At 52.2% G+C, this 22,701-nt stretch overlaps 1 protein-coding gene across 24 annotated transcripts in view; it reads right to left on the bottom strand.

Moving 5' to 3' along the window:
• The window catches only part of DYSF (dysferlin), a 232,013-nt gene that overhangs the window by 100,420 nt on the left and 108,892 nt on the right, over positions 1-22,701 (bottom strand). For all 24 annotated transcript variants that reach the window (XM_053587263.1, XM_053587273.1, XM_053587276.1 and 21 more), the window contains 8 exons: positions 20,484-20,615; positions 20,235-20,401; positions 19,003-19,117; positions 18,595-18,700; positions 18,175-18,317; positions 16,279-16,452; positions 1,132-1,225; positions 654-731 (listed from right to left, as the gene is read on the bottom strand). In XM_053587263.1, coding sequence (XP_053443238.1) covers positions 654-731; positions 1,132-1,225; positions 16,279-16,452; positions 18,175-18,317; positions 18,595-18,700; positions 19,003-19,117; positions 20,235-20,401; positions 20,484-20,615 — 1,009 coding nt within the window. The remainder of the gene's footprint in view (positions 1-653; positions 732-1,131; positions 1,226-16,278; positions 16,453-18,174; positions 18,318-18,594; positions 18,701-19,002; positions 19,118-20,234; positions 20,402-20,483; positions 20,616-22,701) is intronic.

The following is a 22,701-nucleotide window of genomic DNA, read 5'->3' as shown; positions in this document are numbered from 1 at the left end:
ACAGGACTGAGTGGCTGAGGGTTCCAGCCTGGGTAATGGACAGCTGCTGACCCCAGGACCAAGGTGGGAAATGCAGAGGTGGCCTGGATGTGGGAGGCACAGGGTCACACAGGAGTTTGGACACGATGAACCAAGGTGAGTGGATGTGAAGGAGAGGGGAGACCCTAGCACTCAGAGAGGAGGACACAGACAGGACTTCTCAAGACCATCAGGCTTAGGAGGCCCTGAAGCACCAAAGGAAGGAGGTGGAGAAGGAGGCCACAGGAGATGCAGGAGAGAGTGGTTGCCTGGGAGCCAAGGCCAGAGGGGAGGGGACAGTCAGCAAACCCCAGTCCTGCAGAGGAGTTGATGAGCAGAGCATAGTCAAGTGCCCGCTGCTCCTAATGACCAAGAAACCACAGGACCCTAGTACTACCCTGTTTCCCTGAAAATAAGACAGTGTCTTATTTTAAGGTGTGCTCCCAAAGATGTGCTAGGTCTTATTTTCAGGGGACGTCTTATCTCTCCTGTAAATAGGTCTTATTTTCGGAGGATGTCTTGTTTTCGGGAAAACGGGGTAGCAGCTCCCACCTCCTTGACCCAGCAACAGCTCCCACCCACAAGGAACGTCTCCGATCTCAGCTCCCTGGCTGTCCTCCCACTCTCTCGCCTACCAGAAAAAGAGTCCTTGTCCATCGCAGGCAGGTCCCGGGCCTGGTACATGTAGCAGCGTAGATGGTAGCGGTTCCCATCTTCACCGAGGAAGAAACAGAGATGCCAGAGTGAGGAGCTGGTCTTTCTCTAGTATGGGCAGCAGAGGGGCTGAACAATAGAAACCACACAGGCCACTAGGCAGGGTCGGGAGAACAAACCACAGCTCAAAGGTGGGCCCCTAACTGATGTGTCCTTGGCCCAGGGAGAGGAGCGGAGGAGAAGGGCCAAACAGGCAATGGGACAGTCACAGTGCACAGGGCCTTGAAAGCCCATCTCAGACGTGAGCAGATGCCACACACAGACACACACACACACACACAGAAGACACCCACTGACAAGCACAGACTCAGCTCTCCATAACCCCTCCCCCACACACACACCCACAAGTGTAAGGTTACACACCATATCATCCTGGGGATAGCTCTGAGCCTCACTTACAGTCAAAAATGCAGGAAATTGTGGGTCTGTTCACACCAAAGCTCAAGGTAGAGACGGACATGGAATCTTCACTCCTGTCATCCACCACACCACCCTGTAGACACAAAGCTGGTCATTACAGATTCTAACCCATGAGCCTGGGGGTGGTGGGGAGAATGGTCCCAAAAGTTATGTCCCCAGGGCCAGGAGATCTCAGACCATACTCCTCAGCTGCTACAAGCTGGGCCATCAGCACTCTGATTTTCACTCTGAGGGAACTCACTCTCGTGAAGTTTCCCCAGACACAAGTATCAAAGTCCCAGAGGACTGTGGGAAATTCTTTCCCCTCTTTAGTGAAGACCCGACAAGGCAGGATGGAACTCTGAATTGTTCTAGCCAAAGATAGTTTGAGAGAAGATAGGAACTAAAAATGGGGAAATCCAATGGGGTTCTGCCCATTAGGGATGAGTTTAGTGGAGACAACATCTGGAGGTCCCAGGCTAGCATCTCTGGTCCTCACCTCTTGTCTGCATATTTAGAGACATCACCAGTTCCAGGGATACACAGACACTGAGTTGGGTCCCAAGCTCTGGGGAGAACATACCACATACCCACCCTCTCTTACCGATTCCCACTGTGCCAAGGGTGAGGAGGGCTCAGACTGAGACCAGGGCTAGGGACAGACACAGTTTACTGCGCATGAGCCCAGATAGTCAGGAATGCCACCTTGAGTCCATTTTGCACTGGGTTCTAACCACTGCACCACAGCCCACTTTGGGGACCACTGGCCAGACCACTCTCCTGGGCCAGATGCCTCCCGACCAAGTGGTCTCTCTCTGTCCATGGTCTCACACCTCCCAGGGCCAAAAGCCTTAGCCACACCCTACAGGGGTTCTGAGGAGAGCTGGGGCATTCACCAGAGGTCCATGTTGGCTGCTCCCTCTCTGTTCACTGGGATTTTTCCAAGTACCTGACTCCCCTGCATTTCCCTCTCCCCAACTGGTTAGCTGCTCTATTTCAAAGAGGAGGAGATAAGTGACAAGGTTGTCTCTCCCACATTCTTTGCCTAGTCCCTCTCCCCATCACATAAATGTGTGCAAATCCCTGAAAGAAAACCCTGGCCTCTTTCTTAGATGGACTATTTTCACCCATTAGGGCCTGGCTAGAGCAGCCAGTTCCCAGGATCCTTCTTCTGTTAAGCCCCGACCTTCAACCTGCTGGGAGCCATCTCTCCCAAACCCCAACCTTTCCCCAGTCCCTGAAGTTATAGAGTCCACACTGCCTCCAAACACAATACACCACTGCCACATCCCAATGATGCCAACCCTCAGAGCCCAGCCCCAGAGCCCCTTGTCCAAGGAATCTCCATGGATACCTGTCCTCCCACTTCCTATCCAGCCCACCCCAAGCCAGAACCTGCCTCATCGCCCCCAGTCATCACTGCCTCCCCAGCCTGAGCCTTTGGATCTTACACCTAAAAAGGTCAAGACCAGCTTCCTCCTGGTCAGATCAAATTCATGCTGATCCACAGCTGGAAGTGCCATCAACATCCTAGTCCTCCCCATCTTCAGATCATCCTAGGTAAAGCCTGCCCTGATCACTGTGGGGTCAACAAATACTGGCATCCTGAAAGCAGGCCAAGCCTTCCTCTGCTCCACCCCTGCAAAGGAGCTTGAAAAGTACACTCAGAAAAGGTGTACTCCTCTGCTATCCCAGGAGACTCACTGAGGTCCTGCTGCAACTGGGTGAGTCTGATTTCCAACACAGGATACCTCCTTTTCTGACGGAGAGATCCAGTGGCCCCCTCTTCCTTTGGTCACATCGACATGGGCTCCAATTCTGGCCCTACCATTTACTGTTTGTTTGACCGTGGGTGAGTTGCTTAATTTCTCTGAATCAATCTCTTTATAAATTTGGGATAATTATGCAGTACCCATTTTAGAGTTGCTGTGATTGTTAAAGAAGATAGAGAACATGTAGTTCTTAGCATATACTGTCTGGCACATAGTAAATGCTCAAGAAATGTTGATTATTCATGATCTCATGAGAGAAGTTAGGCACTGGCCTCGGGGCAGGGGCATGTCACAAACTATGACGTTTGTAGTTGTGCTGCGAGTGGTGTTCACGTATCTTATGTTTGTTCAAAATTATTCCGGGAAGCTAAAAAAAGTGGACATTTCAGTCACGAGCTACATTCCTAGACAGAAATCAAAAGCAAGGAAGCAGCTCCCCCAGTGCCTGCCGCCAGTGGTGTCTTCTGTGTATTTCTCTCCCCCGGCCCCCAATCTCTCCATGCAGGCACACGCACACACATACACACACCTGTGGGCAAGAACCGGATAACAGGGAGAAGTATCATACTACAGGCAGGGAAGGACCCAAAGGCCTGAAATCCTTCCTCGGGGCAAGTGCGGCCCCTGGGCGTCCTGGGTGCCTGCCAGGAGAGGCATTTGGCGTGGCTATGCTTCGAGGCATCCCACCAGCATCCAGCAGCTAACCTATGCAACGCCAAACACAAGACCAGACATGGGGGCCCCAGCAGGCTGCCTAGGCGCGAAAGGTAAAAACACCAAGGAAAGCAGGTACGGATGCTAGAAATAGGGCTTGGCTGCCCCCCAGGTGCAACAACCCGTGGCACTTGCATTTTGGCACACCTCCAGCTGCTGGGGGCAGAAGGGGGTGGGAGTGGGGACAGTAAGAGTGGGTTCCATGGCGGGGGAGTGCAGGGTGGAAGGGACAGCCTGGCCACACACACAGGTCCCCAACCACAGGTAGGGTGCTGGGATGAGCACAGGGAGGGAAGCACCCCCAGCTCCAGTGTGATTCAGCCCTCCCTCCTGCGTGCCTGCAGAGACCAGCTTGTGGATGGTGCCAGTGCACATCCCCATTCACCTCCCACCTCCTCTAGCTGGCCCCCTGCCACCACCCCTCTGTCAGCACCACTCCCAGGGCCTCTGTCTGGGGCTCAGACAGCACTTTCTGGGTCTCTGTCCAAGGGCAGGGCCTCCCGCCTGCAATGAGAAGTGTCTCCCTCCCTGGGATTTCCACACAGGGTATCTCAGACCTAGCTCAGTGCCTGCCTCACAGCAGCCCTGGCTCTGAGAATAACTGTCCTCTGGAGGATGGTCCACAGGGCCCTTTGCCCACCCCTGTGCCATCTGCCACCACATGGGCACCTGCCTCTCTTCACCAACCCCTGGCTCTGTGAGATAGACAGGGATTGTTCGGAAGAAGTACTATTGGAAGTCAGCGGAGACGCACCCTGAAGCCAGGCGGAGAGGGCCACTGAGCTCAGTCCCTCCCAGCAGAGTCCCAGCCCCATAGTCGCTCTGGCTGACACTGGGCAGAATTTCACCTGGACCCTGGGCTCACCACATCCCTGAAGACCTGGAAGCAGAAGGGAGGCCTGTCCTTCCCTCCTGTCAAGACACCCAAACACCCCTTCATGCTCTAACCAGCTGGAATACTCTGGGATTCCCTTACTTGCCCCAGGCCTCTTGCCCCACGCTTTCCCTTGCTTTTTCCCCAGATGTCCTATCTCATCTTCAAAGTCACCCTGCAGAGAAGAGCTAGGCACCTCTCCCAAAAGCTCCCACAACACTCTGAGCTCCTCTCATCACTGCACCTACCACCTTCCACTGTGAACACCCATCTGTGTGCCTGTCAGCTTCCCAGCACCTGGCCAACAAATCATTGGTGAAGACGAGCACACACCCCAGGGGCAAAGACAGATGACCCAGGCCAGCCCAGCCCATCTGAGTCCGTACAGTATCAGACCATCCTGTGTGTTCTTCACCGTGACTGCTGTGGACATCAGCGTAGCTCACTCAGGACATTTCTCTCACAGCAAACAGTGAAGCCCCATGAAAACCTGCTTTGGGAGTTTCTGGGAAGCATCTCCCTCCCGTCAGTCCCTCCTCTGATGTGCCACACATACACTTAACTTGTGGTAGGCATTGCCCATTCCAGTCAGGACATGGATATTACTACTCGTGTGGACGGCATCACCTTCCCAGGGAGGACTTTCCTGACTATCCTGTGAAAAATCACACTGTGACACACAGTCACACACCCCCCTCCACACACACACACACAGCACCAGCACTTCCAACTCCCTCACGTGGCTTTAGTTTTCCTCAGCATTTGCTACCACCAAACGTTTGATATAACATTTTGTTCACTATCTACCTTACCCACACAGTGTGGGTCCATGAGGCACTGCTATGTCCCCAGTGCTTACTACAGTGCCTGGAACAGAGAGGCCCTCAGTAAAAAATTACTGACTCAATGAATGAAGTGCAAGGTGATTCTCCCTCTCTCTAAGCATCTCTGTCATCACACAATCACCCTTCACTGGAGGTAAGCACTTGGGGCTTAATGAACTTTCCTAGGGACTGAACTTGATTTAAGAGAAAGATCCCCTTTGCTGACAATGATGTTAACAAAGACGAGAAGAACATATAAGCGGAGGCAGGAAGGTGAAGGACAACTGGTGTGCCACCTGCTAACACCCATCATTGCAACTCCATAGTACTCAGCACGCTCAGGGACTATTCTAAGAACTAAATCCCCACAACAACCTTCCAGACAAGGACTATTACTGCCTTTGAGAGACAGGGACACGATGGCACACAGAGACAAGTAACTTAATACTTGCAATACAAAAGAGAAGCCAGCAAATACATGTATAGAATAAAATTTGCAACAGATAGCAGCATTTCATGTATACAGAGCAGAAAATCTAAAGCCCCCACATGTAGAATGTCCAGGTTACAGTTCCCCAGGGGCTCAGCCCATGCCAAGCCCCAGTAAAGGGAGAAGGAGAGGAACCCAGACAGGGAAGAGAGGCTGGCATGGGGAGGAGGGAAAGTATTGCAGGTAAGCCCAGTTCCTGAGACTCAGTTTCCTCACTGTTAAGTGGCAATCGTAGCAACACCCACTGTGTGGGGCTAATGTGGAAAATGCAGGGCTTTCCAATCTTGGCTTTACTGATATTCGGGGGGTGGAATATTCTTTGTGGTGAGAGTTGTCCTGTGTGTACTAGGCTGTTTAGCACCTTCCCTGGCTTCTACCCATTAGATACCAGTAGCATCTCCACTGAGTTATCATCATTTAAAATGACTCCAGACATTACCAAATGTCCCCTCAGTGGGACAGAATTACCCACTACTGAGAACTATTAGTGAAAATTCAATGAAATAATAGCCCTGGGCAGGAACCTGATTTACCTCCTTCATCTCTCCAAATTTATGTTAAACTATAGCCTTCTGCTCTGATCTTCCTTAAACTTTTTGAAACCATCATCCCCTGCCACAGGGCCTTTGCATAGTCTGTCCTCTCCATCTGGAATGCCTTCCCAACTGAGCTAACTTGAGCTCCATCATCGCTGAGACATGGACACCTCCTTGATATCCAGCCTGAATCAACAGCCTTCCCAACCCCTCCTGGCCTCTGTCCTGCATCCATTCTCCATGTCGCAGGCACGATGTATGCACTCCTTTATCCCACACATCCAGTGGGCATCCAGTGAAACTTTATCATGTGAAATGAATCACCAGCATTCCCTTGCCCTGAGCCACATGTGCAGGACCTGGGCCTAAGGTCCCAGAGCAAGAGACAGGACCGTGTGCATCAGATAGCACTTCTTATCCTCAAGAGCCTCAGGGTCTGATGATACTATGAAGAGAGGGATTAGTGTGGATTTCCTTACACCCCAGGGGGGCCTTCTATGAGGTGGAATGGAAGGATGTGGGCCTAGGAAGGTCCTGTACAGGAAGGCATCCCAGAGAGGTAGAAGGGGGGGCTAGAACCTCGAGAGCAGCAGCAACATGCAGGAACTTAGGAGAAAGGCTTGGTAGAGGCGCCAGGGCCAGGAGAGAAAGGGCTGGTTCCCTTCTGCTCCCACTCTGAGGCCTGCGCTGAGCCAGGCTGCAGGGTAGGTTGACACTCTGGTTTCTGCCCATCCACCCCTCACCCCACTCACATGCACACACTCCTGCCCAGCCCCAGGGCCAGGTCTGGGGCATTGGGTTTCCCACAATCACATTCCTGCCTCAATAGCTCATGCCGACGCGACTCCCAGGCTGGGGTTGGCAGCCGCGCGGTTTGTGGCCACATACTCCATCTTGGGGCTAGCTATGTAAGGGATCCTGCTGCCTGTCCAGGGGACTGGGCAGCCTCCAACCCACTGCTGCCCAGATAGAGGCCACAGCTCCCTGGAGGATCCTGAGCATAGGAGTATGAGGAACTCTCTGCCTCCCAGAGCCACAGGGCTCCCTCAGGGTCCCCAGAGCCAGTAGGCAAACCCACCTGAGTCTACTGGGGACTAATGTCCAAGGACCTCAGCTGAGAGGAAAGAGGCAGGTTCTGGGGAAACACACAGCTTCTAGAAGGGACTCCTCAACCTACCGAAATTGTATCAAAGCTGAGATTGAGACCACCCGCATGTCTGAGATTCCTTCTGTGCCGCACGCTGTCTGTCCCACGTGCAGATCCTCCCTTCACAATGGAGCTTTGCCCTAAACAGAACCTAAGGGTCTGGTCCAGAAGAAAGTGGAAGCAGGAGGGAGACAAAGAAGCAACCCAGAGAGGGACACAGCAACAAGAATAAGCTGTGTAGTGAGATCCCCCAAGCTGAGTAAATGGGACAGCGCCACAGCAGCCCTTTATAAACAAGTCTGTCAAGCCCAAGAGCACATACTTGGGTTTGACTTTGCCTTCTGCTTTGGTTACATGGCATCTACCTTCCACCAATCCTAGGAGTTAGATTCTATTACTGCTCCCATTTTACAGATAAGCAAACTGAGGCACAGAGAAGACAGTAATTGTTTAGCTGTGTTTCCTCATTTGATTATAAAAAATCTTATGGATAATGGTTGTACAGGGTTTAGAAAAATCTACCCTACATTGTTGTGTTGGCATTTGGCTGTCCCAACAAAGCTGCTAGTGAAGAAAGTGAGGACAGTGCAGACCTGGAAGGTCGCCCTAGAGTTGTGCTGGTCGGTTTTACCAGCTCTTCGGGAACAAACGAAACAATCCCCAGGCCTGGTTTGCAGCATTTGCTGAACTCCATGGTGTAAACATCCCTGCTGTGGTTGGTTTCGTGGTGGCCATGTGGTACCACTGAATATGGAGCAGGGAAGAGCTGGGCAGTGGCAGACTGTGTGTGGCACCTCCATCACACAGATTCAAGAGACAGAGTCACTGCAGGAGCAGAGGTAGTAGTCAAAGATAGTAAAATAATGAGTTGGAGTATGTGCCACCTTTGTTTTTAATATAATTTCTTCAGTCGTACATTTATATTATTTAATTTCTCCTGATGTCTGTGTTTGACAACTGGCAAAATTCTTAAAAATTTACTCTGCTAGAGAGAGAGAGAAGGAGGGAGGGGGTGGGGGAAGGAAGAACTGCAGGAGGGAAGGAGGTAGGGGATGGGGTCTTGGTGTATGACACAATTTGGGGGGGGACAAGACCCAATTCTAAGAGGGACTTTACCTAACAAATGCAATCAGTGTAATGTGGTTTCTTGTACCCTCAATGAATCCCCAATAATAAAAAAAAAAAAAAGAAAAGAAAATGTACTCTGCTGTGGTGAGCCATGCAAGCTGTCTGTAGCACCTGCTGCTTTTTGGGGTCCCTGGTCCTGTATACGTAAGTAGAGAGACAGGGCATGGCCCCAACAATACTACCCTTTCCAACAGGCTGGCCATGTGTGTTCTTCAGGCCCCTGGTGTGTAGAAAGGGAATCTTCTGGTAAAGTGAATTAGGCAGCCGGCCCCAAGCTGTCTACACCTCTCTGCTTGACTCTGCTAGGGCAGGAAGAGTCTCTATCACCTCCTTGTAACACCCTAAGATGCCATCATTTCCTCCCTGGCCCCTGTGGGTATGGCCACTTTTTGAGGAATTACAATGCTCTGTTTTGTGCCTCGTACATTTTAAACCGATGTTACTCTGGTAGAAGGCTAGCATGATGAGTAATTCATAAAATGGGGACTACCCAATATTTGAAATAGAAATCACGTATTAAATAAAGAAGTCTCTAGCCATGATGGTGCTAAGTAGTGGTAAATACCTTTGCCTTTGTGGGCCACGTAGTCTTTGTTGCAACTATTCAGCTGCTCTTGTAGCACAAAAGCAGTCAGAGACAGTGCCCAGATCAGTGGGCACTGGCTGCATGCCAAGAAAGCCTTACTTACAAAAACAGGCACAGGTCCAAATTTGGCCTACCAGCCTCAGTTTGCCCGTCTCTGCTCTCTAACAAGACATTATTTTTGCTGTGTTATTATCATGCTTATCTGATAAGCAAGAAAACTGGGGCCCAGAGACGTTAATGTTTTCCCTAGGGCTACACAGCAAATTAGCTGGCAGAACCAGGGGTTTCCCTGCCACCATCAGGGCTCTTCCCAGACTCCTGCTTCCTTGTCAGAGCTCAGGTCACCTGAGCGTGGCTCTGGAGCCACAGGCCCACTTCACTTCCCTGACTGCCCTGGCTTTGGCTTGCAGGGAAACCCCAACAACCAACAATCAGAGAAGGAGAACCCTTTATAAGAAGAAATGGAAACACACAGACTCCCTTCCTAATCGGGGTTGATTGCAACCTTGAGTGATATAGCAGGCATAGGTGCAACCCATTTAATTGACAGCTGGAGCCCATGCTTATAAGCAGCTGCTAAACTCCTTGCAAAACTACCGGCTGGCCCCTGGGGAACTGAGACTGGAATAACGAAACCTGGAGAATCCACGATGCCACGTGTGTCTCCAGGACACATGCAGAGTTTGCAAAAAACACTCAAGCAGGTTTTGTCCCATGCCAGAGTGCATCAATAATTAGGACAACTGTATGTCCCAGCTTGCCTGGAATGGTCCTACTTATGCCTGTTTTCCAACATTATTACTAGTGTCCCAGACTAAAGTATGTAGTCATCCTAGCAATGGTAGACAAAGACCCCCATGCATGTACATGACACGTCAGGGGAACCCGACACATGCCCAGCTGTAACACACTGCTCAGCATCCATGTTCTGAGTGCTGGCATTGTGACACATGCCCAGCTGTAACACACTGCTCAGCATCCATGTTCTGAGTGCTGGCATTGTGTCTGAGGTATATGGACACGCAGACTCTCCAGACTTCAGCATCCAAACCTGAGCGAGACAGACCCAGGTCCACACATGCAGGAAAATTACCCAAACTGTCCCCTGAGGGGGAGCCCTGCTGAAGAGGAAGCCAGCCCTAAGATCACCCCTGCCAGCGCAATGCCAGGAAGAGGACAAACAGGTGCTCAATTCAAACATTCAGGAAACAGAGTCTTGAGATGCACAGAGCTGCCTTCCAACCCTCCCAGCCCTGGCCCCAGCATGGGCCGTGGCTTCTAATGAGGCAACCACTGTCCCCACCTCCCAGGGTCAGCCCTCACCAAAACACCCGCTCTGGGAACCAGGCCTGCACATAGTGTGGCTTCCTTTAGGTCCAGAGGTGCATCATCCCCCCCCCATCCATATCCCACCTCTTTTTCAGCCAGCTCAAATCCCAAATTACTCTTCTTGGGTACCAGCCTCTCCCTGACCTCCTCCCCAGCACTTCCAATTCCCATCTGCCCTGTCCTACCCACCTGGGAAAATGAAAGCACCAGTTGGTGGTTTTGACCACTGGTCAGGAGACACATGGGGAAAGGGGAGGGCAGAAAAGCCACTGCCAAATCAGACCCCAGCTCCGTACTGACCCATACTGTGCTGCTGCACAGACCCCTTCTCAGGCCTCAGTTTCTTCTGGGTAACATTAAGGGCTCAGAGTTGGGGAGCAACACTGTCCATTGAAACTTTCTGTCATGATGAAACTGTTCAGCAGCTGTGCTGCCCAATGTGGCAGCAGCCACTGGCCAGGTGTGGCTACCGAGCATTTGAAACAAGGCTGGTCGGACCAGGGAACTGAATTTTTTTTTGATTACTTTCAACTATAAGCATAAATAGTCACACGTGACCTGTGGCTACTGCATGGGATAGTGCAGTTCTAAAGCCTCAGTTTCCCCAACTGTAAAATGGGGCTAGTAACAGAACCCAGCCTTCTGCAATCACTGTGAGAGGATGCGTGTAAAGCTTAGCTCTCAGCCAGGATTTTGGCACATGGTAAAAATAAATCTTAGTATTAATAATTATCCGTTTTGGGGTCTTGGATCCCTAGAGAGTTGAATGAGACCATGGACCTTACACCAGAATTAGACAACTGTAAGGTCATCACAGACCCACAGATACACACGAGCACCTGCGCGTGTGCACACACATGCGTGCACAATTTTGCAACCAATTTCTAGGTGCCCCGGCAGCTCGGGGGACAGGTCAAGCATGCCTTCAGAATATGAACATTCCTTCCAGCTCTAAAAATCTCCAAGGCTCTGAGCACATGTTGTCAACGTCTCTGTCCCTCCCCACCCTGCCAGGCTCAGGCATCTCAAAGAACCCTTCCCAACACTTAGGGCCAAGTGCAGAGGCAGGGCTTGGAAGAATTCCGGAGTGTGGAGGGCAGGCCCAGGGCAAGGTCGACAGAATGGATTCTGTGAGCTCATCGCAGCAGCAGCCGTCACCAGATTTCCCAGAGAGGCTGGTGGCGTCGGGAGGGGGTGACTGAGTGTGAGCCGGCGGGGCTGTGGTGGTGACTGTGGCAGCCGGCAAGGGGTGTGGTGTAGAGAGGGAGGCAGGATGGAACGCGCTATAATAGCGGCTTTGTGCTCCCCTTCCCAGCTCCCTGGGAACGCCAGGAAGATTATGAAACCCGGTGTCTTTGGAAATGCCAGGATATTAGCTGGAAAAAGAATAATACAAAAATAAAATAATGCTCGGGATGGAGACAGCAGATGATTAGCAGACGGAGCCAGGGCCTCCTGCTCCGTGGAGGGAGCCAGGCTTGGCCCCTGCAGAAGGTTTCAGGGAAAGGCTGCCCATGCTAATGAGCAGACAGGGCCTGCCTTCCAAGGAGACGTCTTCCAGAGGGGAGCTGGCAAGCAAGACCCAGCCTGCTGGTGGACGTGTGGGCCAGGGAAGGGGTGTTAGGAGGCAAGGGGGCGCCACAGACCTGGTCCAAAATTGTCATATTACCAGGAAGCCACCTAGCTACCACCCACTGTCCTTCCCCACCCCATCACAGTCTGCCTCCCAATATCCTCCTCCAGGAAGCCTCCCCTCATTAGGCACTGTCAGTCTGGAATGACTCTTGTTCTACCCTCCAGCACTTCAAAGATGCAGATTCTATTGGGTTTATTTGCACTCCTGTGTGAACACCTCTCTTCCAAACAAGAGAGGAGTTCCCCTGGGCCAGGCCTCCACCATCAAACCAAGGGATTATTAGAAGTAAAGATCATTTTCCTCCCACCAAGAACCAGGGAGAACACATCATCTTGCCCTGCTTCCCTCCCTAAGACCTGGCCACACACACCTCCAGCCAGGTATTGGCATGGCCTGCCTCTCCCAGAAAAGCATCCAAGTGGGGGGCCAGTGGAAACCCCTCTTGCATCTTCATGGTGCACTATCAACCACACATCTGCACATCCTCAATCCTCACACTCGGACCAGTAGCAGCAGCACCTGGAAGCTTGTTAGGCATGGAGCCTGTCCCACGTGGACACTGAATCAAGGGTCTACATTTTAACAAGATCCCCAGTGCATGAAGTCTGAGAAGCACTTCTTCACACACATCATCAGTAATCCTTACAATGACCCGGGTGGGGTTACTTTCATGAATGAGGTAATGGAGTCATTAATGGCATGAGAGACCTGTCCACAGCTAGTAAGCAGAGGAAGCCAAATTTGAACCACACCTGCCCCTGCAGCAGCCTCGCCCATCCTACCATGCTTTCCCCAATGAACTGACAGGCATCAAGGGCCACTGGGCACAGACCAGCGCTCAGCACAGAGGCTGAGTCCTGGCACCCAGAATGCCCAACCACCTGCCACAGGGTACAGGGTGGACTTCAGCCATAATGTCTCTCTGAGGCATCAGTACCTCCCAGGACGAGGATAGCAGGCTCCATTATGGGAGCCCAGACTATCCTGGATCTTGGCAGGAAGAATGTAAAGGTGACCATGGAAAGAGTGTGTGAGTGTGTGTGCATGCAAGTATGTATACTGTGTGAGTGTGTGCATGAGTATGTATGAATGCGTGTCAGTGTGCATTCATGTGTATGTACTTGAGAGTGTGCACATGTGAGTGTATGTGTGTGTATGCATGTGAGTGTGAATGTGTGTTGGGCTGATGGGAACTAGCTCACTCACATACAGAGTCATCCAGATGGTTATTGCCAAATGGGCCTGTGGCCCTGTCCAAGTGCTGGACACACCTAAAGACTTTCCAAAACTGTGTGGTCCTCCAACTCCAGCTTTGTGGGACCCAGCCTCTCTAACCACTGTCTCCCTCTGGTTCTCTCTGACAGCCAAGGACTCACAGGGCTCCCCAGTGTTGTTTTGTTTGGCATACCATAGGCAAGTCACACTTGAATTACAGTTACCTGTCCACAGCTATTGACTTCACACTTGATTTCTCAGGACACATTCTCCCGCATGAAGAACAGACTGGTTGGTTTGTTCCCAGTCTGTTCCCAGTCTGTTCCAGGGAAGTGCCTCCCGCCTCCCAGGCACCAAACCATGAGAACTGGGCAGTAGGGTCCCCAGGACTGCTAACCTTACTTCCCCAGGTCCTGGCCAGCGAAGAGCCCATTCTCGCTTCATCCATGTATCTCTGGTCTCCTCTTCCTACCCCCCTCCCTGGGCCCCCATGCCTCCAGCCTTCCTACCCTGGGTCACTTAGCAGGCAGCTGCCATATGTGCCTTCCCCACACAGCCCTGCACCATGTGTATCAGACTTGCCAGGTTCAACCATGAACTCATCACTGCCCAGGCCCACCCCACCACAGCCTAGAAATGGCAGTGGCCCCACCATCCGCCCAGTCGAACCTCTAAGGCCCCTCCCTCAGACTTTACCTCCCAAGCTCTGCCACTCCTCCTCCCCTACCCTAGTCCCACAGCCCCTACCCAGGTGGTCATCTTATCCTGGGCCTCTACCCAAGGCACTTGGCGGTCTCCTGGCAGGACCCTCTCCCTTCCAACCATCCTCCACAGATACTTGGTTGATGGTCCTAAAGCTCAGCTCTGACCAAGCACCCCTCTTCTCAACAGCCCAAACTGGCTCCCTACTGCTCATTGAATAGAGTTCTCTGGCCACCATCTGGAGCTCTTTTCCTAGTAATGTTTGGGTCCCCCCTCTTTACCAGAAGCTCCTCTCCCCAACTGGGTGGCACTGTCAATCCCAGAGAAGGGGCATGGTCCGGGGTGGCCAATCAGAATGCCCCACCCCTCCCCCAGGTGCAGGGGCTGGCTGGCGCACAGGACCGCGCAGAGCCAGCCAGTCACGCACAGGATTTTACTGGCATTATTGAGAAAGCAGCACTCTGGGGTCTCCAGCTGTGAGGAAAACAGAGTGTGATGCCAGGTGGCTGTGCTATTTTATCTAGCAGGACTTCGCTGGCTGCAAGGATGATGTCAGCATTTCATCACCAGCACCACCTTTCCTGCCACACAGAGTGAGCCAGGGTGAGACAAGGCTGAGACAAGGGAGTGGGAACCGGGGACAGCATGAAACTCTATTTCCTGCCAGGCCCAATGCCTGATTTACTTCTTGGGCTCTTCCCAGCTATGTGAGCCCATAGCCTCCCTTTTGCTCTTTTGCCCACTTCAGTTTCTGTCTAATGGAAAGAAATCTTGGTTAGTTAGGATGCCTGCCTGGCCTTCTCAGACCTAGAGCTGCATGACCCCCACAGGCCCTGCCCCATGCCCAAGCCAAGCCCTTTCTCACTCAAAACAGAGGGAGTCAAGAACACCAGCCCTGCCGGAGGAGCCCCTACCCACACCCCACTGCAGCTGCTGGGACCTGGCTGCAGCTCCATCCCACTCTGCTTTGCCTTGGCCTGAGGACCAGTCAGCAGCCCAAGAGCCCAGGGCTCCACATCTCCCCTCAGCCTCCCACTACTTTGGCTCCAAAACAAGAGAGGGGGCTCCCTCTGAAGACTGGAACAGGCTTCTCTGATGTCATCCGACCCCCAGAGGGTTCCCTCTCCTATACTGTCAGCCCTAGGCCTGGCCCACCATCAAGGCCTGCAAATGACAGAATGCCCTGCCCTGCCCTGCTCCCTCTCAGGGCCCGTGCTGGTTGCAACTGCCTTCCCTGTTCCCACCCCATAAGATCCTGAGCCTGCCCTGCTCTATTCCCCCAGCCCTAGTAGCTGGGCTGTCCTTAGGATAAGTGCCCACACCAGACCCTGACCAAACACACCCATGGCAGGCTGCACATGGACACCTGCACCCACCACCTCATGCAGCTAGTGGGCCCTGCACCCCAGGGTCCCAGCCCAAATCCCACACAGGAGATGCGCAGTGCTGGTTAGATTCAGAGGGGGTGTCTCATTCAGGGCCTCTCCTTCCCATCTCCAGGAATCCCCAGACCAGCAGGGGACAGGCTGCCTGGTGAGAGTCCCCATTCAGACTATTCAGGAGAGTCTCCTCATCTCTTGTAGGGAGCTCATCACCCAGACCCTGGATGACCTGAGCCAACCCCACTTCCACTGGTCACAGAAAATGTGCTCCAGGGCAAGATAGCCATCCTGGGGTTCAGTTTCTAAGGCACATCTCCCCAAAATTGCTGGGGATGCCCATGAGATGACCTCTGTATGTCCAACTAAGGATATCTGGGATCATCTGCTCTCTCTGGCTACCAACAGAGAGGTAGGGGCTAGGCCAAAGCCTCCCTGCCCATCCTCCTGCCCACCAGACTATTCAAGAACAGCTGGCTCCAATCACAGGTCAGCCAGTCAGAAAGCCATGGTCATCTCCCATTCTGCTTCCTTCCTGACTACTCAGAGAAGCAGCTACTCCAAAAAGCTGTAGGTCTTCCAGTGCCAAGAAAGGGACTGTTTTATTGTAAGAGAACACCCAGACTGATGCCTGCTTTCCCCACATGCAACCTCACAGTAACTGAAGCCAGGGTGACAGGCCAATGTTCCATCCAAAAACCCCAACCTGCGGGGGTGGGGGGGTGGTTCCTGCACCTCTCCCGCGTCAGCCCAGAACAGCCCTGGGAAACCAAGATGCACTCCACATGACCCAAGGCAAGCAAAGCCCCACGTACCAGGGCTCCTTCGAGGGCAAACACAGCTGCAGGCCCCGTCTTCTCCAGCGGCTCCATCCTGCGGCGCCAGCGGCGGCGACGAAAGGCATCCGTCTTGCGGTACTCAAGGTGGAACTTCCATCCAAAGAGAGAAGCGTACTCCCAGCCCTCACCCGCTGCCTCTGCCTGCTTGTGCTGCACGGAGAACCGACAGACTCAGAGGCCAGCTGGAGGGTCTGGGGGAGCCCTGCGCTGGGCTCCAGCTGTGCCTTCCTGCTCTCCACAATACCTTCTGCACCAGCACCCTCCAGGTAGGAAAACCAGGGAAGGCCACCCAGAGGAAGGGGGCTTTGAGCAGCTTCTTCAGCAACTAAGACTCCGGGTCAGAAAGTCAGGAGGGGAAAGGAATCTCCATGGGCTGTGGGGAGAACTGAGGCGCCAGAAAGGGAGGGTAGACTGAAGCAGTGAGGAAAACACTGGACTTCTGACTGTCGTGTTTGTTTGAATTATGGGTGGATTTCATGAATCCAAGGTTGTCTTGTCATTTCCTTTTTCTCCTTCACCTCCCAGCTTATAAAAATGGAAGTGAGTCTGAGGTTCAAAGGCAGAAGACAGACCCAGTTTCCCAATCTCAGCCTATTTCTCCCCAAGAGGCAAGACCTAGTCAGCTGTAGAGGGACCCCTATGTTCTCCCTCCAACAAACCCTTTCCTGGACCTGGAGAGAGTCCTGGAAGCCCCCCACCTTTCAGACCCTGCCAGAGTGTTCTCAGACACCACCTCAGGATGAGGCCATGAGCATAGTGACAAGGGCTCATCCTGGAAGTCAGCTGCACCCCTCTCCAGAGAGGATGCTGGCTGGAGGTAGCAGGCAACTTCCACTGGGTGCCCCTCAGGGAAAGAGTTGAGTCTTTCAGGTGCACAGCACCAGGAACAGTTGGCTGTCCAAAAGCTGTGCCCCTCCCCAGACCCAGTGATGATCTCTCCAGGTTCTCTATGCCCCAGAAGAGAGGAAGGAGCCTGGGGGCATGCCAAAGGCTACTTCTAGACTGGGAAAGTTGTGGTTCTCAAGCCAAAATTCAAATGTGTACTTAGGAAAGGAAGATCATAGTTCTAGAGAGTGCAGCAGAGGCAGGCACAGCACACGAGCACCTGTGTGACTCTGGAGCAAGTGTGTGTGTGTGCATGTGCTCATCCATGTGCACTATGGGCCTGTCAGCATCCCATAATTTCTGTGCCCAAACATGGGCACATGTGCTTACACTGTGTGAATGCTGATGGGGCCCACACTGGCCCCTTTACCAGCTGGCATGCTCCATGCACCCATCTCCAGCTGCCATGAGTGTCAAAGATTCCCAGCTCCCAGAGACCACCTGTTCCAGAGAATTCCCATGGCTGAAGAGAGCCCCTTCAAGGGGGAGGTAAGTATGCACCCCAGCATACATATCCCAGCAGCCTCCAGCCAATGTCAGGCAGCTAAGAGGGTGCCTCAGTCCCTTGCCTTGAGGACCCCTCCCCCAGGCCACAGTTCTGGCCAAAGCTGACCACCTGAGGCTGCATGCGGGACCCTTGCATTCTTAAGAGTGCTGCCTCAATAACATGCAGCCAAGTCCACGTCTCAGACTCTGCCTCTAGGAAACCCAGCCTAAGACACATTCCCTGGATGCCTTCCCACCCTCCAGGCCTGTGTCTGAACTCTGCATGTAACCCCCTTGAGTGGTCACGGACACCTGGGTATGTTCTTTGTCAGGGAGCACCTGTGGGTGTGCTGGATGTGACTTGTGAGCATCCTCCATGTCAGTACACGTCCCTCATGTGCATACTAGCGGGGTCTATCTATGTGCACACAGGTCACTGCCTATGCCTGCAGGCCTCCCTCAGCTGGGGACCTCACTCCTACCCAACACCTGCTGGCTCACCCTTTTCAATGCTTCCATCTGGCTGAGGTCCCTCCTGCGCAGACGGACCCAGCGCCGCCGTCGGTGTGTGTAGTACATCTTCTCAACAGGGACCCAGTGCCTCGGCTTCCGGTCCGGAGGAATGGTGATGCTATACTCCCAGCCTGGGGGAGGGGGCACCCATCATTCATCGCCCATCAATTCCCATCTCTTGGGTCCAGCTTTCAATTCAGGGCATGCTCAGAGACTCTTGAGTGGCCACTGACTCATGATCCTAATTTATAGCTTGAAGAGGAGCTGCCTTCAGGAAGTCCCCCCAGGTAAAGCAGCCCAGTGAAGGCCAGTTCTCCAGGCTGAGGGGTCCTGGCATTCAGCTGTCCCCACCAGCATTCCTCGGCAGCTCACTGGGCCAGGGCTCACCAGGCTCCGTGTATTGCCCACCTTGTTCGTCAACAGCCCGATTGAGGTCTGTGGACCATTCTTCATCTTCCCACTTCCAGCCCACTGGGCACTCGATGTCATCCTTGGGAAGAACCTTCTCCCCATTCTAAGGACAAAACAGGACAAGCAAGCATGAGAAGAGACAGTGGACATCAGCAGAGAGGCAAAGATACAACTTGACAGCATTCATCCCCAAAGCCCTAGGCAGAGGGAAGAGCCCCTGGGGAACTGGAGAACTCAGTGTCAGTGTCCTGCCCTGCTGGGTCCCCGGTGTCCCTATGAAAGTCCAGAGTATGGCAGCTTAGGAGGTAGGGGTGGGAAGAAAAATGTCCCAGCCTTCTCTGAACCACAGGCCCCTTTTTGGATCAAATATCCAGGCCCTACCTGCCCCTGAGTATCCCCCCTTACCACGTCAGTGTAGTTGTCACTCATGTAGATCCACTGGCCTCCAGGAAGCCGGGTCTGGTTCTCAAATACCTCCTCCACAAAGCTCAGGTGACCAGCATCAGTGTCATGGAGCAGGCTGCAGGAGAGAGCCAGCCAGAGCCCCATGGAAGAGACCCCTCACCCACCCATCACCTTCAGGAGAGCACCCCAGGCTTTGGCCAGCCTGCATGTGTTAGCCTCACCCCAACCAACAAGAGAGATACAGGAAAGTGGGAAAGGAAGGTACAGACAGACCAGGCCAGACAGCAAAAAGGAGACCCGGAGACACATAGAGACTGTCACAGAGAAAAGAACTCATCACCCAACATAAAGAAAGAGAAAAGGAAACAAATTAAAGATACCAAAAGTCAGATGAGTGGTTGGAGCTCAATAGATAGTTGTAAAATAAAAAATGTTGTCAGGCTAGGCTCAGCGCCCTTAGCTCAGTGGCCAGGGAGGCAGCCACATACACTGGAGCTGGCGGGTTTGAATCCAGCCCGCATCTGCCAAACAACAATGACAACTACAACCGAAAAATAGCTGGGCGTTGTGGCAGGTGCCTGTAGTCCCAGCTGCTTGGGAGACTGAGGCAAGAGAATCAGTTAAGCCCAGGAGTTGGAGGTTGCTGTGAGCTGTGATGCTACAGCACTCTACCCAGAGGGACAGCTTGAGATTTCGTCTCAAGAAAAAAAAAAAAAGTTATCAGACTATAACTTAAGATTTGAGTACTTGACTATATAATATGTTATACTTCAAACTGTTTTTAATTAAAACACAGACAGAATTGAAAGTCAACAAATAGGAAAAGAGAGAAAAGAAAGAGGCAGATGTGGACGGAGAAAAATGATGTTGGCCTGAGAGAGATTGAGAGGAGAACGGACCCCTCCAGGGAAAGTGTGAGCAGCCTCGAGTGTGAGAAAGGTAGAGGCGGTGAGGGCTGCTGTGAGATGTCTTGGAGGGCAAGGCCACAACCAATGAACACAAAGCCAAATGGAGGCAGGAAAATAAAGGCCTTTCTGATTGGTAGGGCCTTTCTAGAAAGGAATGCTGCCTAGTGAGCCCCTAGTGAGTCCTGGTAGCGTTCAAGTGAAAGTCCCCATGACCCTGCAGGAGATGGCAGAGGGATTAATAAAGCCAAGGCCTTTCAGACAAAGGCCAGTCACTGTAAGCAACCTGGCCTGGCCCTTCCCAAGCCCTCCCTCTCCATGACTCACGTCTTCTCTGGACACACGAACCAATCTCCAGCCCAAGTCCAGCCTGCAGAGGGCCGAAAGCTGTCCTTGGGTAGCTTAATTTTGCCCGTGACATCAGAAAACTTGGGGTAAGTGAGGCCCGTTGTGCCCCAGTTCCCAACCAGGGCTAGCTTGGTCTGGTTCTCATACTGGAGGGAGAGGAAGACAGAAAAATGAGTGGGGACCACAGCAGCTCTACGGGGAGACAGGGACCAGCTGGCAGGGACTCACAGTTTCCGCAAAGACAGAGAGCTTCCCCTCAGCAAACTGGTTGAATTCCTTTTCATCCACAGACAGCCCGAACCACAGCTTGACCCGTATCTGCACCGGCATCCGGGCCCCAGGCACCCTCTCCATTGGATACTGAGTACCAGAGAAGGACAGAAACCCACAGGCCCCTTCAGGATCAGGAAGTCACGGCTAGGGGTTAGGGTAGGGGTATGTCCTCTAGGCCTGGCTACCACCTAATATCCCCATTAGCTATGTGCCCCATTGGAGGACTTACCAGAAATTCATGGAAAGGGAGGGATTAATAAAATAATTAAAGTAATTAAGAAAGTTTCTCACCCCTGCCAGGATCCCTTCCCATCAAAGAAGAAACCTATATCCTTCCTACTCTGGAGCAATCTGCAGAGAACAGCCATGTGTACAACAGGATCCCTCATTCTTCCCTTCTCCATCACATCCTCATTTCCATTGTCTTCTAGAATAGCACTGCCAATGGGACTTCCTGCTATGATGGAAATAGTTTATATATATCTGCACCATCCAATATGGTAGTCACTAGCCCCAGGTAGCTACTGAGCACTTACAATGTGGTTGGTGTGATGGAAGCGCTGAATTTTTGGTTGTATTTAATTTTAATTGATATAAATGTAAATAGTTACTATGTGGCCACCATATTGGACAGCACAGTCCTAGAACTTGTCCCTAAAGCAGATGCAATAATACAGATCTGGAAGGAAAAGAAATTAAAGCGTCTACATTTGTTTTCAGCATTTTTTTTTTGTTAGTATATCATCTAATATCCCTACCCTTTCAAGTGCTTATCAGCATGTTAACCACGATTCGCTGGTCTTCAGCTGCTTTTTATCCTGAAACCTTCAGAAGCTCTGCCAAAATGGAATAAGCACAACACCCCAACATAAAAAAGTTATCCTCCACAATTACTTCACCATTTGATTAAAACCAAAGGTCAAACAAGTACCTCACTCTTAGAAGAACACATTGTCCCCTAGAGGAAGCAACACACTAAGTATCTAGTTCTAGTAAGCATGGGCTCTGTGAAGTATGAGAAGTATGTCCTCCAGGACACAGAGCCAAGTAAGAGAAAGGAGTTTGGGTGGGTTTAGAAAAGGAAAGGGGGGCTGTTGTGGAGAGGAGTTCCCAAAGTGGTAAGGGAGGCCTAGATCCCTGGTGGGAGAGCCCCAGGCAGGTGGAGGCTCAAAGGATGATGCAGAATACGCTAATATAGTAACCACCTCCTACTTTCCTGCTGCAGACCCAGCCTCTTCCTTGGGTTCACCCTTGATGAGGCCTAGAGGAGGCTCTGATCCCACGTGTCACAACCCTGGAAACCTCCCTGCTGTCCCCCAGGTGGCTAGCTGCCTTTTCCCCTCCAAACCACCAGCCCCAGGGAGATGGCAGGAATGCCTCACCCCTACCTCCCCCCCTCCACCCTAGCTCTCTCCCCTGTCCTCCCCCAGACGAGGCCAGCCTGCTGGACCCAAAATAGCAACAGCAAATAAAGAAATGTCTAGTTTGGGGCTCCTCTCCCTCTCTGCTGGTGCTCATTTTTTCCAACTTTGGTTTAAGTTAAGAAACACCAATGTTTTCTTGGTCTCTGCTTGCTGCCAACATTTTTGTAGAGCTTGCTCAGGAGCTACTGGCGGGGCTCATAAACTCAGTGGGGAAGACTTCGAGAAACAATTCTATATCTTTTTTTTTTGCTTGGAATCAGGGAAAATTTTTAGTTTGCATTTCCCTGTGGCTACATGGCTAAGAGGTCAGAAACTGGAGCTTATGCCATCCCAGCCAGTCCTCCAGGCATGCTTCTGCAGCCCCATCGCCACTCTCGCCAGACAGCCTTGCCTGGTCAGCCCCACTCCAATGTGGCCACTGCTTGACTTCCATTCCTTTTTACCCTACTAGGTGAGGAGCTGGCTTAGGAAGAGTCTCGGAAGTTAGGATGTCACAGGGAATATGTCTCAGGTGGCACGAAAGCAGGAGGAAGGTGTGTGTATGGCTAACACACACAAACACATGTGCACACGCACACACACACAGTCCTCCTTCTGGGCAAAGTACCAATGACCCTGTGTGCACATATTTGCTCATCCAGGTCTTCAGTAGGTGTCCAGTCATGGTAATTTTGGAGAAAGGGAGCTCCCCGAAAGGAAAAGGGAAGAAGAGAGGAGAGAAATTAATACACATACCCATTGATCACCTA

The sequence above is a fragment of the Nycticebus coucang genome, chromosome 4 (genome assembly GCF_027406575.1).
Source record: "Nycticebus coucang isolate mNycCou1 chromosome 4, mNycCou1.pri, whole genome shotgun sequence".
Taxonomy (NCBI): domain Eukaryota; kingdom Metazoa; phylum Chordata; class Mammalia; order Primates; family Lorisidae; genus Nycticebus; species Nycticebus coucang.
The sequence above is the reverse complement of the archived record's forward strand: the minus strand, read 5'-3'. Positions and strand labels throughout refer to the sequence as shown.